Source organism: Nicotiana tomentosiformis, chromosome 11 (genome assembly GCF_000390325.3).
Source record: "Nicotiana tomentosiformis chromosome 11, ASM39032v3, whole genome shotgun sequence".
In the NCBI taxonomy this organism is placed as follows: Eukaryota; Viridiplantae; Streptophyta; class Magnoliopsida; order Solanales; family Solanaceae; genus Nicotiana; species Nicotiana tomentosiformis.
In genome coordinates, this window is record NC_090822.1 from 77,172,319 (window position 1) to 77,192,971 (window position 20,653).

Here is a 20,653-nt window from a genome sequence, read left to right on the forward strand (position 1 = left end):
ACCAAATGTGAATGAAGTTGTGTAACGATCCGGCCGGTCGTTTTGAGAAAATTAACCTCGAACCCCTATTTATTGCTACCTCTACTTCAGTTAGTGGTTATGTAACTTGCCGGAAAGATTTGTTTTGGTTTCGGAGTGAAATGGGACACATAGTCCCTAAAATGGAGGTTTAAGTAATAGAAATTGACCACAATTCGAACTGTATGAAGATGACTCCGGAATAGAGTTTTGACGGTTCTTATAGCTCCGTAGGGTGATTTTGATCTTAGGAGCATGTTCAGATGTTGAATTAGAGATTGATAGGTCATTTTAGCGCTAATTGGCGAAAGTTAAAAAAATGATGATTTTTGAGAAATTTGACTGGGAGTGGACTTTTTGATATCGAGGTCGGATTCTGATTTCGGAAGTTGAAATAGGTCCATAATGTCAATTATGACTTATGTGCAAAACTTGAGGTAAATCGGACTTGACTTGATAGGTTTCGGCGTCGGATGTAGAAGTTTGAAACTTTGAAGTTCATTAGGCTTGAATCAATGTGTAATTCATATTTTTAGCATTGTTTGATATGATTTAAAGGCTCGACTAAATTTGTGTGATGTTTTAGGACTGTTTGGTATATTTGGTTGAGGTCTCGGGGGCCTCGAGTGAGTTTCAGATGGTTAGCGGATAATTTTATGTTTGGACTTAGAAGATTTTCTAGGTTGGTTTTGGTGTAATCACACATGCGCAAGATTGACCGCAGGTGCGAGCTCGTAAAAGCAGGCATTTGGGCGTAGAAGCGTGCTAGAGCAGTAAGGGCAGAAGTCGCAGATACGAAGACAACTCTGCATCTGCGAGACCGCAGATGCAGACAAGGAGGTTGCAGGTGCGCTGGAGCCGAAGAAGCGGATAGGAAATCGCAGAAGCGAAGGTAAGGCAGCCTGGGAAAAACCGCAGAAGCAGTGCATTTTCCGCAAAAGCAGCACCGCAGATGCGGTCAAGTGATCCGCAGAAGCGAAAACACTGGGCAGACTCTATTAATTCAAGGGCTCGGGATTTTTATCATTGTTGGACATTTTGATCTTGGATTTTGGTGATTCTTGAGAGCATTTTCAAGGTATTTCTTAAGGTAAGTCCCTTGTGTTTATTTTTTATCAATAATCTTATTTTTTCGTTGATTTCCCACCTAGTTAGTGTGTATTTAAGGTAAAAATTGGGAGTTTGAGGTTAGGGATTAGGAGAATTGATTTAAGGAATTTAGTGGCGATTTGGTGTCGGATTTTGGTAATTTTGGTATGGGTGAACTCGTAGTCGAGTGGGTGTTTATATTTTTGTGATTTTTACCTGATTCCGAGATATGGGCTCAGGTCGACGTTTTGGCCGAATTTTCGATTCTTTGCTAAAGTCGTAGTTTCATGATTTAAATTAGTTTCTTGTAGTTGTATTCATGTTGTGTAATTACTTTTGGCTAGATTTGGGCCATTCGGAGTCGGAAAGTCGAGGGAAAGGCATTCTTACTTATTGATTGAGCGACATTTGAGGTAAGAGACTTGTCTAACCTTGTGTGGGAGAAATCCCCTTAGGATTTGGTACTGTTGTAACAGTTTGTGATATGTGAGCGTCGTGTACGCGAGGTGATGAGTACGTACACGGGATTAATATGAAAAATTCGATTTTTGCTGATTTGTCATCTTTTAAAGTACATTAACGGGATTATTTTCTTTTAAAATACATTAACTGAGTTGCCTTAACATATGTAGTGATTATGTATAGCCTAGTATCGCATGCCTACATGCCTTAATTCTTACTTGCAATTTGTGCAACATGCTTAATTGAATTACATGCTTTACTTGATTTGAATTAAATCTTTAACTGTAAGATTCTTGCTGAAAATTTGTGTTTCCTTTCGATTACCTGTTGCATATTTACTTTGGGACTACGAGGCGGTTCCTCGGGAGATCCCCATGTACTGCATATTTACTTTGAAACTACGAGGCGGTACCTCGGGAGTACCCCTATTGTGTACCTATATTTATTGTGCTGATATTTTCTGAAACATCTTATTGTTTAAAATCTCAGTCATTTCAAAATATTATTATTACTTCTGCCTTACTTTTCTTCGCTGACCTGACCTCGTCAATACTCTACCGAGGTTAGGTTTGGCACTTACTAGGTACCGTTGTGGCGTACTCATACTATACTCTGCACATCTTTTTGTGCAGATTCAGGTTCTTTCCACCAACTCAAATACCAGTGAGTTGGATCGCTCGTGGAGACTTCAAGGTATATCTGCCAGCGCTCGCAGACCTCGGAGTCCCCCTCTATCCTTACTATGTTGTTTGCCTTATTTTTCTTTAGACTATGATGTATAGAGGAACTTAGTATTTGCTCTTAGAAGCTTGTGACTTGTTTCCACCGAGTTTTAGGAGTTGCAATTATTGAATGATAGTTTTATAGAATTATATTACATGTTTAGATTTGAGTTGCAGTTTTATTATTCAGTTATTCCGCAAATTGTTAGGCTTACCTAGTCTTAGAAACTAGATGCCATCACGACATCATACGTAGGGGAAAATAGGGTTGTGACAAGTTGGTTGAACAGTACGTCCATGGTGGGGCAGTAGTTTGTAAATAATTGTTGATCATCAATTAGGGGTGGCTCAACAGAACTGGTGGCCTAAAACCAAAATCTATACAATATTAAAAGCACGAAGGTCCTTAGTGAAATGTCATTCGCCTTTTTTACCCTTTAAAAATTAGTTTTATATTGGATAAAATTATAATTTAAATTACTTTCCTAATATTTAGAACCTTAAAATCAAAGTCAAATTTTGTTTACTAAATCAAATCTTATTTGAATTAGGTAAGAAGTCCTTAATATTTCCTAAATTTTATGACCTTTTCAATTAATAAAAGAATAATGTCATTATATCAATTTATGGTAAACTTTCCATATGCACACAGTATACGTTAGTTTTTTTTTTTTAATTAATAATTTAAATTATATTAAAAAAATTTATTAGTGGTAAATATTTATACACTTATGAGAAGTAGATATATCAACATAAATATACATTCCATGTTAGATATAATGATAACTATCGTTAATATTTTATATGTTAGATATTACAATTGATTTCTAAATTTTCAATGAACTAATATCTTAATTGTATATAAATTAATGTCTTAATTAAAAAAAATAGAGAAATTTTCCTTAATATTAGTTATAAGTTTATAACCGGTCATAAAATTAACACAAATTAGTTTTATATAATTAAATTATTTTAGCAAAATAAAAATAGAGAAAGACTTTTTAAAAAATATATGTTTTGATCCTCTACATATATATAATAGTAAGTCCATTACCCTTTAGTCAAACACTACAACAACAACAACAACAAACCTAGTAGTTTTTCACAAGTGGGGCATTTAGTCAAACACTCTTTCTATTAAAATTATATATCAAAATTTAAATACATAGTCTAACTAACACTATGATTATGTATAAATTATTTTATTGTCCATAATTATTATACTATTTTAATCAATATCAAATTCTAGAAATACATTTAAAATGATAATTAACAATTGCATGGCAAGTGTACGCAGTTTAATACATATTTATATATTTGTTTTTAAAGTTTTATGCGTATTGATTGAGTATACACGCATAACGTGTATTCTATCTATATCTATACTATATTAAAAATATGAAAACCCTTAGCAAAATATCCTTCGTCATTTTACCCCTTTTAAAAAAGAGTTAACACTTAACAAAATAATCATTTGATTATTTTTCTAATATAGGAATAGTCATTTAACTGTTTTCCTAATATTTAGGATCTTAATTATTTTTTTAATATTTAAAACTCTGCAATCTATTAAAATATAATTATTAATTTTTTTTTAAACTATGTACGAAGTTCGCGAAATGTCGTTCGCCTCTATTATTTGAATTTGAATATAGTAACTATCTATTATTTGGATGTTATAAGTTAGATACTCTTTAGGCAAATGAAATTAAATAATATATATTTTAATGATTTTAGAGAGAGATATTACTCTATCAAGTATAAAATTAACTCTGAAAAGAATTACTCTATCAAATATGAAACCAATTATGACAACTTTATTATCATTGGTGTATTACTATATATTATAGTCTTTGGCCATAAATTTTATTATAGACGTATTAAATCATATTTTGTAACTTTTTTATAGTGCGGACAATTATTTTAATATATATAAAATTTGATATGGTTTAATTGTTACTTTTTATAGATATCGTGTATCACTGGTCACATTTTGCGAGTAACTAATTACATAATTTCTCTTAAAAAGGGTTATATATGTCAATGTGCATCTTTAAAGAGTATCTTCAATTCCAAGCCACTAAATTTTATTAAGATAATAAAACATAAGGAACCTAGCAGGTGAAGGGAAAAATAGGAAACAATATTCATTAAACATGCCTTGAAATATAAACTTTTGTTCTTTGATGGTCAAAACTTTGAGTAATACGATGTATAATTAAAGAATATTAAATGTCATTTTGTTAGACTGACTCGACTTATAAGTAGAGTAATCACTAAGATTGAGAAAAAAATATATCCAAGCATCCTCAAGTAAATACAAAATTAAATAAATAAAATTTCATAGCTAACCGTAGAGACGAATCAATGAAATTAATGGTATAAAGTCAAACTATAATAAGAGGCCTTAGAATTATTTCATAAAATTCATGTATTAATATAACAAGTTAAAAAAAATTACTTTCCTATTTATAGATCAATCAAAAGAGACAACAAAAGTAGGTTTTTTTTAGGGGAAAAAATAGTTTGGCATTGAAAAGTTAAATTATTAGAAGCATAAAAATGAAATAAATATAGTAGAGGAGGGAACATCAAACCTGAAGAGGAAGATAAAAGTACTAATTAATAAGAGAAATTTTTTTATCATAATTTATTTACTCATTCAAAAAACCTCAACCAAATCCAAAAAACCCTTAAATTTAGAACATTTTAGTAAGGATAAACATACATATTATATGGTAGTGGTGACAAAATGGATAAAAAATCAGTTATCCATCTATATTATTTAAATTTTTTTAAAACGGGTCAAATATGAATAAGAACAATATTATCCACTTAGAAAATGGATAACCAATGGATAAATAATGTGTTTAACTTTTATATTTGTAAAGACACAAATTGGGGGCTCCTCGAGTTTGGGAGACTAGGAATTCTCCCAAAAGTGATCATATTCAAGAAGCAATGGATAGTATGGATATCCATAGTATCCGCCAGTTAACCCATTTTCTATCTGTATTAAATATGGATGGGGTCGGATAATTTATTAATTTTTTCATTATTGCATTATTTATTTTCGACCCATCCATATTTGACCTGACCCGCCCATTTGCCACCCATATATGGTATATATAATAGTTAATACTTGGAGTAGTATTCCTTACACCAATAATATCGTCCATAAAAGAGATTAGGTCATATACAAAAATACAAAATATCATGCTTATCTTCATAAAAATATATATAAATAATCTACCTAAATTCTTAATCGTTGCAAGTTTAAACGATAACGAATAACTATGCATTCAACTATTCATCAATGTAACATTTATTTTTTAATTTAAATAAATATTATATTTTTTCGATGTCAATTGTTAATACACATAATTCATTTATTCTATATTTTATATACTCTTTATAATAGATGCAAAAATGCGTATAACGCATGTACACTAAAGTTAGTATATAAAAAGAACATTAAACTTCTTTTATAAAATTCATAAAATATCGAGACACAAAAAAACCTACATGACTTTGATCTAGTGCTAAGAGCGCAACTCATGATGTATGGGTTAGGCGCACGTCACATGATATTGAATTCTTCCCTTAAATGAAAATAGTAAAAGGGTGAGCCCATTATACATTATGTTTTGAACCTTACGACATTTGTCTCGGGGATTACTTAATTAAAAAAGATAAGACACAAAAAAACTTGTTTTCTGGCGTGTGGATAAATCAAATGTGACAAAAAGGAACAATTAATTTAGAGAATTTGAGTTGAAATTAGAAAATAAAATCGTGAGAAACATAAAAAAGACTACACATAAAAAAAGAATATATTATTTAATTTAGTTTGAGAAAAATTTATCCTATTAACTTACTCAATCCTACGGCTGCCAAATTTTAACAATTATTAAAATTTGAAATATTTTATTAATAATTATATAAATATAAAATATGGAATATATATTATATAATATAGGTAGTGCTTTATATTTTTTGGGCCATAAATATTTGGCGGCCTAAGGCAAAGGCTTTACTTGCCTTGCCCTACAACTAGGGCTGGCAAGTGGGCCGATCCCGGGCTTAAACGGGTCAAGTGGGCCGGTCCAAACGGTCATGGGTCCGGTCCCGGGCCGGTCCCAAATTAAACAGGCCAAACGGATCCGGGCTAAACGGATTTTTTATAGGGATCGATCCGGGCCCGGGACCAAACGGTCCCGGGCTAAATGATCCCGGCCCGCGGGCTAAGTAGGCCCAACATATATATATATTTTTAAAAATAAATAAATAGATATTAGAGACAAAAGGATGTTAAAAAGATGTATATATAGTATAGTATATATATATAAGGTATATTCGATATGCTATATATAGTATAGTATAATATAGAAAATAAATAAAACAAACAAAATTATAATATTAAAACTTAAGAGTTGAAACGAGTTTACCGAATTGATGCACAACTTGTTGAAAATTGATTATCGTTGAAGATTTCAATTCACCAACTTCACAATTGTTTCACAAATTATAACAATAAAGTAAGCAATTATAGAAGAAAATTAGAGAGAGATTGTGATAGATTGGTGATTTTGTAAGAAAAAATGAAAGAATGATGAGGTATTTATAGTTGAAAATAGGGAAAAAGTATAATTATAAAAAGTTTGGGATTAAAACAAAGTTGAGGGTTAAATGATTATTTTATAAATAGCCAACGGCTATTTTTGACAGCCCAACGGCTATATATATATATATTTTTTTTTTTAAAATAGCGGTTGGGACTGTTTGACCCAGTAAAAAACCGGGTCGGTCCCTTACTTGACGGGCTAAACGGTCCCGAGTCTGATGTGCCCAAATTATATGACCAGTCCACGACACCGATCCACACCCACTAAAACCGGACCGAACGGTTCTGGCCCGTTTGGCTCGCGGTCCTGTGACTCGACCGGCCCACCGCCCTTGCAGCAGACAACACCATCGTAGCAACCAAAATTGAAGCAAAATCTCAAACCCAATGAAGACAATATCAGGCAAATTAACATCCACAACCCCAATTTTTTATTTTTTTTTCAAGCAGCAAAATCGCTCTCCAAATTTGCTGCATCAGAAAACGGAGCTTCACATTCTCTCTCCGTCTATATCAAACGTGCTACCGATTCGTTCGACCAACTTGTTCAGCTTCATGAGAAACTCAGACCAAATAGTGCAAAAAATGAGCTTTCTATCAAAGTTGAGAAAATTTCCGAAAGAATTAAGAAAATCAGGGAAGTTGGTATAAAGGCTGAAGATGTAGTTAAGAATGACGCTTTCCCACAAAAAAAGCAAAAAAAGCAAAAAAAGCAACAGTCTTGATAAGAAAAGCAAGAAGCTTGATAAGGATCAGAAATTGATCAAGACCGAGCAACGGCTCGATATAAGTGAAGGAGAGACAACAAAATCCAAGAAAAATGAGCTGGAGTTTGTTAAAATGGATAGCTCTGTGAAGAGGGAATCGGAGTTCGAGGAAGTTAAGGAAGATGGTATGATAAGCAGGGACAAAAAAAAGAAGAAAAAGAAAAATAAGGTTGTTGGTGACAATGAGGGTGAGGTGGTGGGGAAAGTGGAAGAAGATTTGAGGGTTAAGGAGGAGGAGGAAAGGAAGAAGAGGAATCACAGTGAGGGTGAAGATGCTGGTTCAGCAGAGCAGAGTAATAAGAAAAAGAGTAAAAAGAGGAGCACTGAAGGTGAAAAGTGAATGAGTTAGCTGAATTGTATGAAAATTGTGTTGCTGCTGTTGTTGCTACTATTGGTGAGGATCATAGTAATGCTTTTTTTATGTAGGAAAATTGTCCCTTGTGGATATCATTGCTAAAGCTGTATTGATATAACAGTTTGAGTTATATTTAATGAGATATGATTCAATTTCAAATGACCTTATCAAAAAAAAATGATTCAATTTCAAATGATTATGGATCTAACAAAGTTTATTTGACATATCAGAATTTATGTGCCAATTTTCATTTCCTGAAAAAAAAAATCAGAATTTATGTGCCAATTTTCATATCCTGAAAAAAAAATTGTTCACTTGGTACTTTATAGTTGTACATAAGCAAAGTCATTCTCAATAAAATAAAAAAATAAATCAGACAATGCTGGTTCAGAAGAGCAGAGTAATGAGAACAAGAGTAAAAAGAGGAGAATTAAAGGTGAAAAGTAATTGAATTAGTTCAGCTGTATGAAGATTGTTTCTTGTGTTGCTACTAATTGTGAGGATCAGACTAATGTTTTTTTTTGAAATGTAATACCTGCGAAAAATTGTCCCTTGTGGATATTATTGCTAAAGCTGTATTGATATAACTGTTTGAGTAATTCTTTATGAGTTATGATTCAATTTGAAATATATGGATCTAACACTGTTTGATTGACTGGTTAGCTTTCTGATTTTTTTGGATAGTGAGAGTGTGTTTGTACGAAACAACTGTGTTTGTGTTACTTGATAAAAATCACCACAAGCACTTATCGAAGGGAAGTCGGCTGTTATTTCCATATTTCCTTACATTTTACATCCTATTTTGATCCTCATATTTCTATGTACTTCTCCTATAACTGCTCTTTCATGGAATGCACTAAACAAACAATATTCAATACTTTCATGTGAAGAGTAAGCTTTAGCACATTTGGGAATTGTAAATCTGAAATAGTTTGCTTCAGGATTGTGATGTTAAGACCACAATAAAAGGACTACCTCAAACACATTTTATTTTCTATAGAAGCCTTCAAAATAAACAATAACATTCTTTGCATTCCAATTTTTCTATTTTTGTCATGGCTTACAAAAGATTATATTGAATAATTGCAAGATATTCAAATTGCACTTGCTAAGAGGTCCTGTGACAGCTTTTTGTATAGGAAACAGTCCTTCATAGAGTCATCTGCCGACCAAATAAAGATACCATGAAGTTTTCCCTGACTCCTCAGTATGCTGCATGCATCATAGAATCCATGTTTAGGAGACAAGCCACCACTGTTGTCAGTTCCAAAGCTCACTAGAATCTTGCCTCCTTCATAGTTTATACCTCTGGGTTTCAAAGTACTGCAGGAATTAAGGAATGGTTGTGCCCTTTGCATAGGCATAAAATTGGAAGTTGACATAGTCAATTAGATGATCATACTTTCTCCAGAGAGCTAAATAGTGCTCTTGAACTGAATCATCTGCATATGGGGCTACTGACGTGTAAGAGACAACATTATTTTGTTTAAGATAGTACAACAGTCGCCCGATGCACTCAGAGAATGTATCTAGATCTGCATTGAAGTGTTCATAATCTATATCTATTGCATCCAGGTTATATTGTTTCACTATCTTAGTGATTGAATATATTGCATTTCTCACCCAAGAAGTAATAAGTAATTGAAGTGGGAGCAAAGGTTGCATTTTTACCATTCACTGTATCACCACCGAGACTCAATCCTACCTTAACATTTTTGTACTGGGCCTTGATGGAAGAAACCTGAGAAGGGGTTAGATTATCAGTATCCCAATAGACCAGAAAGTCACCATTAATGGGTTCTGGTGATGTTGTGTTTGTGTAGTCTATAGCAAAGGAGAGGAGGAAGTGAAACTCAATATCTGGATTAATTGGGACATCAGAGAATGTGACATTCTTGCCCTCAGCTCCAATGTATTCTCTGAAACAGAGCAGTCTGCTGGATCTGCCTTGGTTGTAGGGGAAATGTTGAAGAGAGCTTGAAGGACAAGAATAGAGATGCAGAATTTGAAGGGCTTCATGCTTTCTTTGAGTTTGAAGGATTCCTTGTACTTCTTGTTGCTATTTAACCAAAGTACATGCCGATTAAAATATTTCTCCCTCTACAAGGTATTTGTTGTATGCCTCTCCAACTGTCATATAAGATTTAGTTTCTATTTGTATTTTTGTGAGTAATATCTCTTTTGCAGACCCGGTTTTGTAAGCATCTATACACTTATAGATTATGTTTCAGCTGGAAGCCAAGCATTATCTTTCTTGGCATTTCTACAGACGGCTTAATTAAATATTCTAGGTAATTGAAACTCTATCTCATTAGCTCAAGGTTGACAAGGCATGAATCTCATGTTCGTTTTTCTATCAGCAAGGTCATTCTGCTGTACTGATTGTGCTAGGTATGGAGAGATGTCTTAAAAATGTTAAAATTTAAAATAATCCTAATCAAGGTTTTTAGAATATAAGCTGAGTCATGAGACTGTGTAGAAGGACATGTTGGCAGGAACCTTGCATCAGGTACAATATCACATGTAGAAGGACAGGTTGACAACTTCAATTTGAATGCTGGTTCATCTGGTAAACCAGTAGGTAAAGGGCCACCAGCTATATTGGTCTCCGATAAAAAGGGTAAAGGGCTTTCAAATCAATCACAATACACGGACCGAGGAGCAGATCAAGAATATTACAAAAAAAAGCCCAATTAACAAGAAGACCACATCAAGAAAGTCAAAGGAGTCAAAGCTTTTTAACGAGAAAACAGTGTGGAGGGTAACTGGGCTTAAACCCGACCCAAATGTTTCAAAATTAAAAGAACTGGCAGCTGAACCCTCATCCTCGAAGGAGCAGATCATGACATAATCTTGCCCCATGGCTTTGGTAAAACAGAATCCAGATAACACCACTTCAGACGCAGATGATGAAGGGATCCCAGAAGAGAGAGTCTACATTGCATACATTCGCCGACACTAGATATGGTCCCAACAACTAGCTTAGACACAGATTTTTCTTCTCAGGCAGTATGCGAAGCCCTCCCACTGACATGGTATGAGGGAGGTCCCAGCGCACAACTTATTGATACTCCATCCCTAATCGAGACTTCAAAATTGACCAAAATCACTATGGTCAAGGCGTGCAAGGCCTTTGGAGTCAATGCGACAGGGTTCGAGCATGATCTTCTGCACATAATTCTAAGGATGGAACAGCGAAGACAAGTCCAAATCCATCAACGGGAATCAAAACAAAAGGCAGGGAAGGAGAAGAGGAATAAAGGAGAGGGAGAAAGGAAAAGATTAGCATGTGGGATGACATAAGAGGGCAACAGGTTTAGGGGTTGAGAGGTAGGCAATACCATTCATGTTCTGGATGAAGCTAAAAATCTTGAGTTGGAATGTGCGGGGGTTGAATGAGGATTGGAAAAAAAGCACCACTAAATCTCTCATTCAGAAATGGAGAGTGGATATTGTGTGTTTGCAGGAGACTAAGGTAGAAGACTGCTTTACTAGAATTATTCAACAATTATGGGGGAATAGATGGGTTGATTGGGTGGAGTTAAAAGCTAGTGGTACCAAGGGAGGGATTGTGGTGATTTGGGACAAAAGAAAGTGGGTCAAATTAGATGCACACCGGGGGTCTTATTCCATCTCTTGTATGTTAGAAAGCACCGCCGAAGCATTCAGATGGTGATTCACAGGAATTTATGGACCACACAACAATCCAGAGAGAGAAGTAATGTGGAGTGAGATTGCAGGAATAAGGGGACTTTGGGAAGATCACTGGGTAGTGGGAGGTGATTTCAACGTCGTTAGGTTTGAGAGTGAGAAGCTGAACTGTACCAGTAGATCAAAGGCAATGAAATTATTCTCTGAAATTATTCAGGACCTAGATGTTATTGATTTACCCTTACATGGGGCTCAATATACCTGGTCTAAGGGAGATAACTGTTTGCAGGCCTCGAGAATTGACAGATTCCTTATCTCCAACGAGTGGAATGACTCTTTTAATGATGTGAGACAGATTGCCTTGCCTAAGGTGATATCAGATCATAGACCAATTATTTTGGAGAGTGGTGACTGGGATGCAACCCCTTCCTTCTTTAAGTTTGAAAACATGTGGCTTCAATCAGAAGAATTTCTAGGCAAACTAAAGAGTTGGTGGCAGAATTACACATTCACTGGTAGAGCTGATTTTATCCTTATACAAAAGCTAAAAAGCCTAAAGAAGGATATCACTACCTGGAACAGGGAAGAGTTTGGGAAGGTGAAAACAAGGAAAAACAGGGCACTAGAACAGGTTGCAGAAGACAGACAATTGACTTTATCTGAGGCGAATCAAATGGTCAGTATAAGGATAGAATTGTAGCAATTAGCCAAAGCAGAAGAAATTTCATGGAGGCAAAAATCAAGGTGTCTTTGGCTCAAGGAAGGAGACAGAAACACCAAATACTTCCAGAAGATTGCCAACTCTCATAGAAGAAGCAATTGCATAAATAAACTCATGATCGGGGATGAGATCATAGAAGATAGGGAGCAGATAAAGCAGGAGACATTGGATTTTTATGAAAACTTGTACACCGAGCAGGAAAGTTGGAGGCCATCTGCTAATTTTGAAGAAATTGCAACCATTACAGAAGAAGAAAATGAGGGGTTGGAGGCACCTTTCAATGAAGAGGAGGTTCTTGCAGCAATCAACTCTAGTGCTCCCGACAAAGCACCAGGACCCGACGGGTACACAATGGCTTTCTACCAGCACTCATGGGAGTTCATTAAACATGACATACTTGCAACCATGAGTTACTATCACCAGCATTGTTGGATGGTTAGGTCTTGTAATGCATCTTTCATTGCGCTCATTCCTAAAAAGAAAGGGGAAATAGAGTTAAGGAACTACATACCAATTAGTCTAATTGGCGGTGTGTACAAGATCATAGCTAAAATCCTAGCAGAAAGGTTGAAGAAAGTAATGGGAAAATTGGTCTCAAATCAACAGAATGCATTCATACAAGAAAGGCAGATTACAGACGCTTCACTAATAGCAAACGAGGTCCTTGATTGGCAGTTAAAGCAAGGGGATGCAGGGATCCTATGTAAGCTGGACATAGAAAAAGCCTTTGATCAACTAAATTGGACCTACCTCATTTCCATTCTCGGGCAAATGGGATTTGGGGAAAGATGGTTAAAATGGATCAAGTTCAATATCTCCACTGTGAAGTACTCCATTCTAATCAATAGGAGCCCAGTCGGTTTTTTTTCTCCATAGAGGGGATTGAGACAGGGAGACCCACTCTCACCATTCTTATTCATATTAGCAATGGAAGGACTCAGTAAGATGTTGGATAAAGCTAAGCAGTTGCAACGGTTGAAAGGTTTTGATGTTGGGAGAGGAAGCTCAGTCAGTATTTCTCATCTGCTCTATGCAGATGACACCTTGATTTTCTGTGGGGCAGACAGAAGTCAAGTGCTCTATCTAAATTTAACCCTTCTTATATTTGAAGCTATTTCGGGCCTTCACATTAACATGCTCAAAAGTGTAATTTATCTTGTTATTGAGGTGCATAATTTAGAAGAATTGGCTGGAATTTTAGGCTGCAATACTGGATGTTTACCAACTACCTACCTGGGACTTCCACTAGGGGCAAAGTTCAGGTCAGAAGCTATATGGAGTGGGGTCATTGAGAAATTTGAAAAGAAACTTGCTTCTTGGCAGCTGCATTATTTATCTATGGGTGGAAGACTAACTCTAATCAGTAGTGTCCTAGACAATATCCCAACCTACCAGATGTCACTCTTTCCAATGCTTATTAAGGTCCTGAAGCAGCTTGACAAGATCAGAAGAAAATTTCTGTGGGAAGGGACTAAAGATGGTCACAAGTTTCACCTAGTAAAATGGTCTAAAGTTATCTTACCAAAGTACCAAGGTGGACTAGGGGTCAGGGACTTAGCTTTGCACAACAAATGCTTACTAATGAAATGGCTATGGAGATATACACAAGAGGAGCAGAGCCTATGGAAGAAAGTTGTTAATGCCAAGCATGGAACCCAAAGCCACTGGTGCACCAAGCTATCTAGAGCGCCACATGGAGTTGGAGTTTGGAAGAGCATCTGCAAACTCTGGGAGGAGTTCTCACAAAACCACCACTTCGCAGTAGGAGATGGACAACAAATAAAATTCTGAAAGGACAAATGGCTAGGCAACACACCCCTAAGGAATGACTACCCTGCTATCTTTCAAATGGTTATTGATCCAGACTCAACAGTTCATCAGTGCAGAGAGGGCAACTCATGGAACATAACTTTTAGAAGGAATTTACAAGATTGGGAATATGAGGATCTGCTCAGACTTCTTTCATCACTCAACAATTTTTCAAGCAACATTCTAGTACCGGACCAGTTCAAATGGGGTAGTTCAGTTGGAGGAAAGTATTCGGTCAAAGCAGCCTACAAGTTAGCAGGAACTCACAATGTAATAACTAACCAATGGCCTTGGAAGTTAATATGGAAAATCAAGTTGCCACTTAAAGTCATCTGTTTCAACTGGACTGCACTTTATGAGGCTTGTCTGACACAAGACAATTTAGCCAAGAGGAATTTTCAGATTGTGAATAGATGCTACATGTGTCAGAGGGAGGCAGAAACTCACAGTCATCTTTTCCTTCAATGCCATGTTGCAACTGATTTATGGAGCATGTTTATATCACTCTTTGGGCTTAGATGGGTCATGCCACATAATATCAGGGATGCTTTTGAGTCTTGGAGTTACTGGAAAGTTGAAAGCAACATCAGGAAAGTATGGAAGATGATACCAGCAGCTATTTTATGGAGAATTTGGAATGAAAGAAACAGCAGGTATTTCGAGGGAGTATCAACATCTCCTCACAAACTCAAGGCCAGATGCTTCATGTACTTGTATAACTGGGCTTATCTTTCCCCTATTGACTCCCCTGATAGTTTTTTGAATTTTGTTAGCTCCCTAGTACTAGTATAAACATTTGTAAGGAGTTAACAATTGCTACACTCTTTTGTAATTTATGCATCTTCTTGATGCCGTTAATGAAAACAATTACTTCGTAAAAAATAAAAAAAACTGAGTCATATATGCATCCACCATTTTGGTGTAGTGTGCATTTACAGATGACATCTTTCTTTCAGGCAAAAGAGAATCTGTTAATTTTTGATGTATTTAATTTTGTCTCAAGCAGGCCTTTGACATTTCTAACAATCTAAAAAGTAGTAATAAGTTTACACTTCTAGCAGTCAAAACTACTTGTAACGATTTTGGCGTTTTCAAATTCTGTTGGACTTAATCAGCAGCATTCGCTTTCTAGAGACAAGGGCAAACTTGAGTCATGTTGCGTCTGTCTCCTTCAAATTGTGCTCCAAATTTTTCAGAAAAAGAACTTCATTTGTAGCTGTGTCATAGCCGTATATTTCTATGTTAATAAAAATGAAAAAATGATAGGATTACCATGGCATTTGCCCAGGAACCTGGGTTTTCAGAAAGGTGAAATGCATATAAAATGTAACTTACCTACTTTGCTAGGGGATACCTCAAAACCATCGTTGCTCTCTCATAAGAATCAGCAGAGATGATATTGAGTATTGGTTCGTTGACTCAAGTTGATTGTACCATTCCTCAATCTGATCGAATTTAGACAGTTGACATGACAACTTATGGGGTATTGAGTTGTCTTTTTCCTGTTTCTTGTTTTTAAAGAGTAGGCTGGAAGAAATTATTGCACAGGATGGTTCAAAGGCTCATGCATGGACTCTTAAGTGGTGGTTTTTCACTTGTATAACACAGTAGCACAATTTCTTCCTAATTCTCACATGATATATCTCTTAAAGTTAAACCCAGTCGGTCCATTTGCCTAGGTTAGCAAAACAACATTCATATTCAGTTTCTTCATAACTGGAAAATGTTTCTTCTAATCTGCTTTATTTGGTGAGAGCAACATTTTAGCTAATATATGCACGGAGTTTTGCTTGTCTGAGTTTCTGGGTTAACATAGTTTGACTGCCTTCTTTGAGTTTGAGCTAAAGGAAGAGTTTACTTTGGATGAATATTGGCTCCAAATGTATTGACAGTTATGAGGTTGATGAAGAGAAGTGCAAAGGGCTTGGGCAACATATAGGACATATGCTGGTAGAACTGGAAGCTAGTCAATAAAGTTGTATGTTTTACTTACTTTACTCAAGATACTGAAGGGATTGCTTGCTTTTGAAAATGGAAATTTCTCAATTGCATATTTTCTAGGTGTCTAATTTAAGGCACAAATTAGGGAAACCAGGTACCTATTAGTCTTTACCTTTATATCCAAGCATGCTACTGCATTTGAAATATATTTGTACACAAGTAGAGGCATTACAATTACAATGGGTCATAAATGAATAGACCTGAATAATGCTGATGGTCAGTCTAATTGACAGCTTATGCAATTTGGTGAAATGCTTGATCTTAATCCTTTTACAAACTATAGTAAAAAAAATGTTTTCCTGCAAAGAGTAAGTTTTATCACTTTTGGGAACTATAAATTTGAACTTGTTTGCATCAAGATCTTGATTGTAAGACCACAGTAAGAGTGCTACCTCAAACATGTTTATTTCCCAGAGAATCCTCCAAGATAAAACACAACATTCTTCTGCTTTAATTTTATCTTTTGTCATGGCCTACAAAGGATTATCTTAAATGGTTGCAATATATTCAAATTGAACTTGCTAAGAGATCCTGTGACAGCTTTTCATATATAAAATGATCCTTTTTAGAGTCATCTGCCGACCAAATAAAGATACCATGAAGTTTTCCTTGACTCCTTAGTATGGTGCATGCATCAAAGAATCCGTGTTTAGGAGACAAGCCACCAATATTATTAGTTCCAAAACTCACAAGAATCTTGCCTCCTTTATAGTTACTGCTCTGGGTTTCAAAGTACTGCAGGAATTGAGTAATGGTTGTGCCCTTTTTATAGGCATAAAATGCTCATAATCTATATCTATTGCATCCAGGTTATACTCTTTCACTATCTTGCTGACTGAATATATTGCATTTCTCACCCAAGAAGTAATTGAAGTAGGAGCAAAGGTGGCATTTTTACCATGCACTGTATCACCACCGAGACTCAGTCCTACCTTAACGTTTTTATACTGGGCATTGATGGAAGAAACCCGAGAAGGTGTTAGGTTATCAGTGTCCCAATAGACCAGGAAGTCACCGTTAGTGGGTTCTGATGATTTGTGTAGTCTATAGCAAAAGAGAGGAGGAAGTGAAATTCAACATTTGGATTAATCGGGACATCAGAGAATGTGACATTCTTGTATAGAGCTCCAATGTATTCTCTGAAAACTCCAGGGCAGCTTGCTGGAACTGCTTCAGTGGTAGCGGAAATAGTCGAGAGATTGAAGGACAAGAATAGAGATGCAGAATTTGAAGGGCTTCATACTTTCTTGGAGTTTGAACTTTGAAGGATTCCTTGTACTTCTTATTGATATTTAACCAAAGTAAATGCCGATTAAAATACTTGTCCTTTGACAAGTCATTTGTTAGATTGTTATCCAGACCATCATTTAAGGCTTAATTTCTGTTTGTTCTTTTGTGACTAACATTTCTTTTGCAGACCTGGTTTGGTAGTTGGTGAACATCAGTATATATAAAAGATTATGTCTCAGCTGGAAGCTTGGCATTGTTCTTCTTGGCATCTTCTGCAGACGGCTTAATTAAATATTCTTAGGTAAGTGAAACTCCCTTTTCGTGCCTTAAGGTTAGGTATTAGTAGATGTCTTAAAAATGTTTAAATTAAACTATTCTAACCAAGTTGTCTGGAGTATAAGTTGAGTCATATGTGTATCTGCCGTTTTCGTGTAGAGTTCATTTTTAGTTAACATCTTTCTTTCATGCTAAAGAAAACCTGATTTTTTCAATTAATACTAGATCTTTGTATCAAGCAGCTTTTAACGTTTGCGACAATCTAAAAGGTAAACCATGGAAACTAGGCGAGCTTTTTTCTCCTTTAAATTGTGTTGGATTTGGTCAGCAGCATTTGCTCTTTAGTGCACGAATGCAAACGAGTCATTTTGCATTTGTCTCCTTCAAACTGTGTACCAAATTTTGCAGAAAACGCACACTTTATTTGGTGTCGTTTAGTACCCAACAATCTGTGTTCATAGGATCAGAACAAATTATAGGATCCATGGTGTTCGGCCAGAAAACTGGGTTTTTGAAAGGTAAAACTAATGGGTTTGCGTTCAGATGAACTCATTAACATATACACTACATCTGCCCCTGTATTAAGGAGTGGTTCTTAGGCACAAGTTAATACTAGTATCTTTCGTCAATCTGATCCAATTTGGACAGTCGTATAGACAACTCTGGAGTAAATGTTAACTCAATATTGCAGCTTTTTTGCCTCCTCTCGCCAAGTGTCGGCAACTGAGACAGTAAGAAAAAAAGGGTAGCCCGGTGTACTAAGCTCCCGCTATGCGCGGGATCCGGGGAAGGGCCGGACCACAAGGGTTTATCGTACGCAACCTTGTTTGTTGTATTTCATTTCGGGAAGAAGGATTCATTTATTTGAGGCAAATAAATGCTATCTTCGAGTGACACAAATACAAAAAATGGAATATTTACTTTTCAAATTAGTTTTTCTCATGAGGCCATATTTATTTTTCAGAGATAAAATCAATCAACTAGCACTTGGTCTCAAACTAGTTAGATGAATTCTCTATATCCATTTTCATTATAGTAGAATCATCTTTATGTTGCCTATCAACATACTGTAACTTTCTTTCTTTATCCGAGTTTGAAACTAATTACACTCACATAAACGAAGTTTCTTCGGCACAAAATTTTAAAAAAAATCCTTTTATAATATTTTTATTTTGGATCTGCATAGTAGCCTGTTCACCCAAACTTATTATTTATAGTTTCTTCTGTCTAAATTTTCTTTATCCCTTTATTAAATATTTATCAGATTTAATCAAAAGGCTTATCTTTGTGATGAAACTGAAAGTATTGAGTTAAAGGATCTCTAAAGGTTGGTTCAAGATTTGATTAGTCGCCAGAATCTATGCTTTATCTTAGAAAGCAAAAAAACAAGAAGATTATTAAAAAGATGGTTATTATCTTCAAGTAATCAAGAATTCAAGACATCCAAGAATATTTCCTTTTTGCCCATATGAAGCAAAGTACTTCTAATCATATAAAATAACATGTGAGTGTTTAAGTGCTTCATTTTAATTTTCTACCAAAACTCAGAGATTATGCATGATGTTAAGGAAGTTTGGAACATCAATTTTCGTCATGAGTTTCATCTTTCTTGCTTTAGGGAAGGAGGTTTCCATCGAGGCGACAAGTGAGAGCTTTTCAACAAAGAAGAAGGTAGGAGAATTTATTAGTACTTTCACAATTTGAAGATTCATATGAATTTGTTTAAGGATTAACTTTTATACACAGGGCAACCCGGTGCACAAAGCATCTCGTATTCACGCAGGATCCGGAGAAAGGCCGTACCTCATATGGTGTGATATAGACAACCTACAATATTAGAGTTTAACTTTTGCGCTTGACAATTTGTAATAGTGTTTTACGCCATTGGTAATTAAGTTACCATTGTTCTAGGCCCTTCACTTTCATTAAATCGATGTGGATTCAGGAGCGTAGGAACGTAGCTTGAAATGGTGTCATGTGACACCGCTTCGCCGATTTTTTTTATAATCTGCATGTATAAATAATAAATAAAATTAAAATATTGGGTATAAATATAAAAATAACACTGCTTTGTCATTATAGTAATTTATTCATTTGTTCACTTTTTCAAATATTGCCACTGCTTATGAAAATTCCCGCGTATGCCACTGTGTGGATTGCCATGTGAAATAACAACTGAACTTTTTCAGACATTTGTAATTCGTGGTCTAATAATTAGACAACAACTTTGCTTCGAACATAGGAGTAACAAATTTGTAGCAAGCATGATTTTGTAACATGAAAGATATATAGATTAAATAATATGTTATTAACATGTTAAATTACACTGAAAATACAAAAGCAATTCGTCATACTCTCCGTGTATATAACTTAAACCCCAAAAAATAAAGATCCTGTACATCATCACTTTTCACTTTACTGAATCCGTAACATAGTAATGTTGCAAATTACTAAGTTGGTTTTGACTGAAAATATATTGTTGTCCTGATAATTGCAGGAGAAATGTACCTATTTTGTGACAATAGAGACAACATGTACAAAGGGTGCAGAAACCTCAAACCATGTAAGCCTAAGGTTTGGTGATGAAAAATCCAATGACATTTTAGTGCACCATTTGAATTCCAAGCATTTGAGAAGGCTTGATCCATTCGATCCACAAGTTCTTGATGATATTCCCAGAAAACCATTTCAAGCTTGTATTACAGATCAGTTCCAAGTCACTGCTCAATGTGTCGAATCGCCAATTTGCTATCTTTACATTAAATTGGCTGGAAGTGATGACTGGCGTCCTGGTTTTGCTCAAGTTCAAGTCTTAGAAGGGCCTCATTTTAGCTCAAATACATTCTATTTTCGACGATATTTGCCTCGTCGAGTATGGCACGGGTTGAACTTGTGTGAAACACAGGTCACACCTTTTGGAGTAAAGTT

The 20,653-nt window shown here is 35.4% G+C and overlaps 2 protein-coding genes, 1 long non-coding RNA gene and 2 pseudogenes across 3 annotated transcripts; 3 read left to right on the plus strand and 2 right to left on the minus strand.

The window, feature by feature from the left end:
• The first annotated feature begins 7,587 nt into the window (after window positions 1–7,587).
• Window positions 7,588–8,155, plus strand: LOC104096195 (uncharacterized). The gene is made up of 2 exons (XM_009602527.2): window positions 7,588–8,011; window positions 8,109–8,155. The coding sequence occupies exons 1-2, from the start codon at window positions 7,588–7,590 to the stop codon at window positions 8,153–8,155; spliced, it is 471 nt and encodes a 156-aa protein (XP_009600822.2).
• Window positions 8,156–8,258: 103 nt separating this feature from the next.
• On the minus strand, window positions 8,259–13,523 carry LOC104096194 (chitinase 2-like; annotated as a pseudogene).
• Window positions 11,759–12,388, plus strand: LOC138901711 (uncharacterized). Its single transcript, XM_070189493.1, has one exon. The coding sequence runs from the start codon at window positions 11,759–11,761 to the stop codon at window positions 12,386–12,388; it is 630 nt and encodes a 209-aa protein (XP_070045594.1).
• A 2,829-nt stretch (window positions 13,524–16,352) lies between the features above and the next one.
• On the minus strand, window positions 16,353–17,859 carry LOC117276750 (chitinase 1-like; annotated as a pseudogene).
• Window positions 17,860–18,985: 1,126 nt separating this feature from the next.
• On the plus strand, window positions 18,986–20,361 carry LOC104096193 (uncharacterized). The gene is made up of 2 exons (XR_011412102.1): window positions 18,986–19,396; window positions 20,223–20,361. It is a non-coding gene; the product is annotated as an uncharacterized lncRNA (long non-coding RNA).
• Window positions 20,362–20,653: the final 292 nt, after the last annotated feature.

What these genes read in the sequence shown, in the direction of transcription:
- LOC104096195 (XM_009602527.2), top strand. Translation starts at nt 7,588, where the DNA reads ATGACGCTTTCCCACAAAAAAAGCAAAAAAAGCAAAAAAAGCAACAGT. An exon ending in TAAAAAGAGGAGCACTGAAG is followed by an intron (nt 8,012 to 8,108) that starts GTGAAAAGTGAA and finishes TTTTTTATGTAG; the next exon opens with GAAAATTGTCCCTTGTGGAT.
- LOC138901711 (XM_070189493.1), top strand. Translation starts at nt 11,759, where the DNA reads ATGTGGAGTGAGATTGCAGGAATAAGGGGACTTTGGGAAGATCACTGG.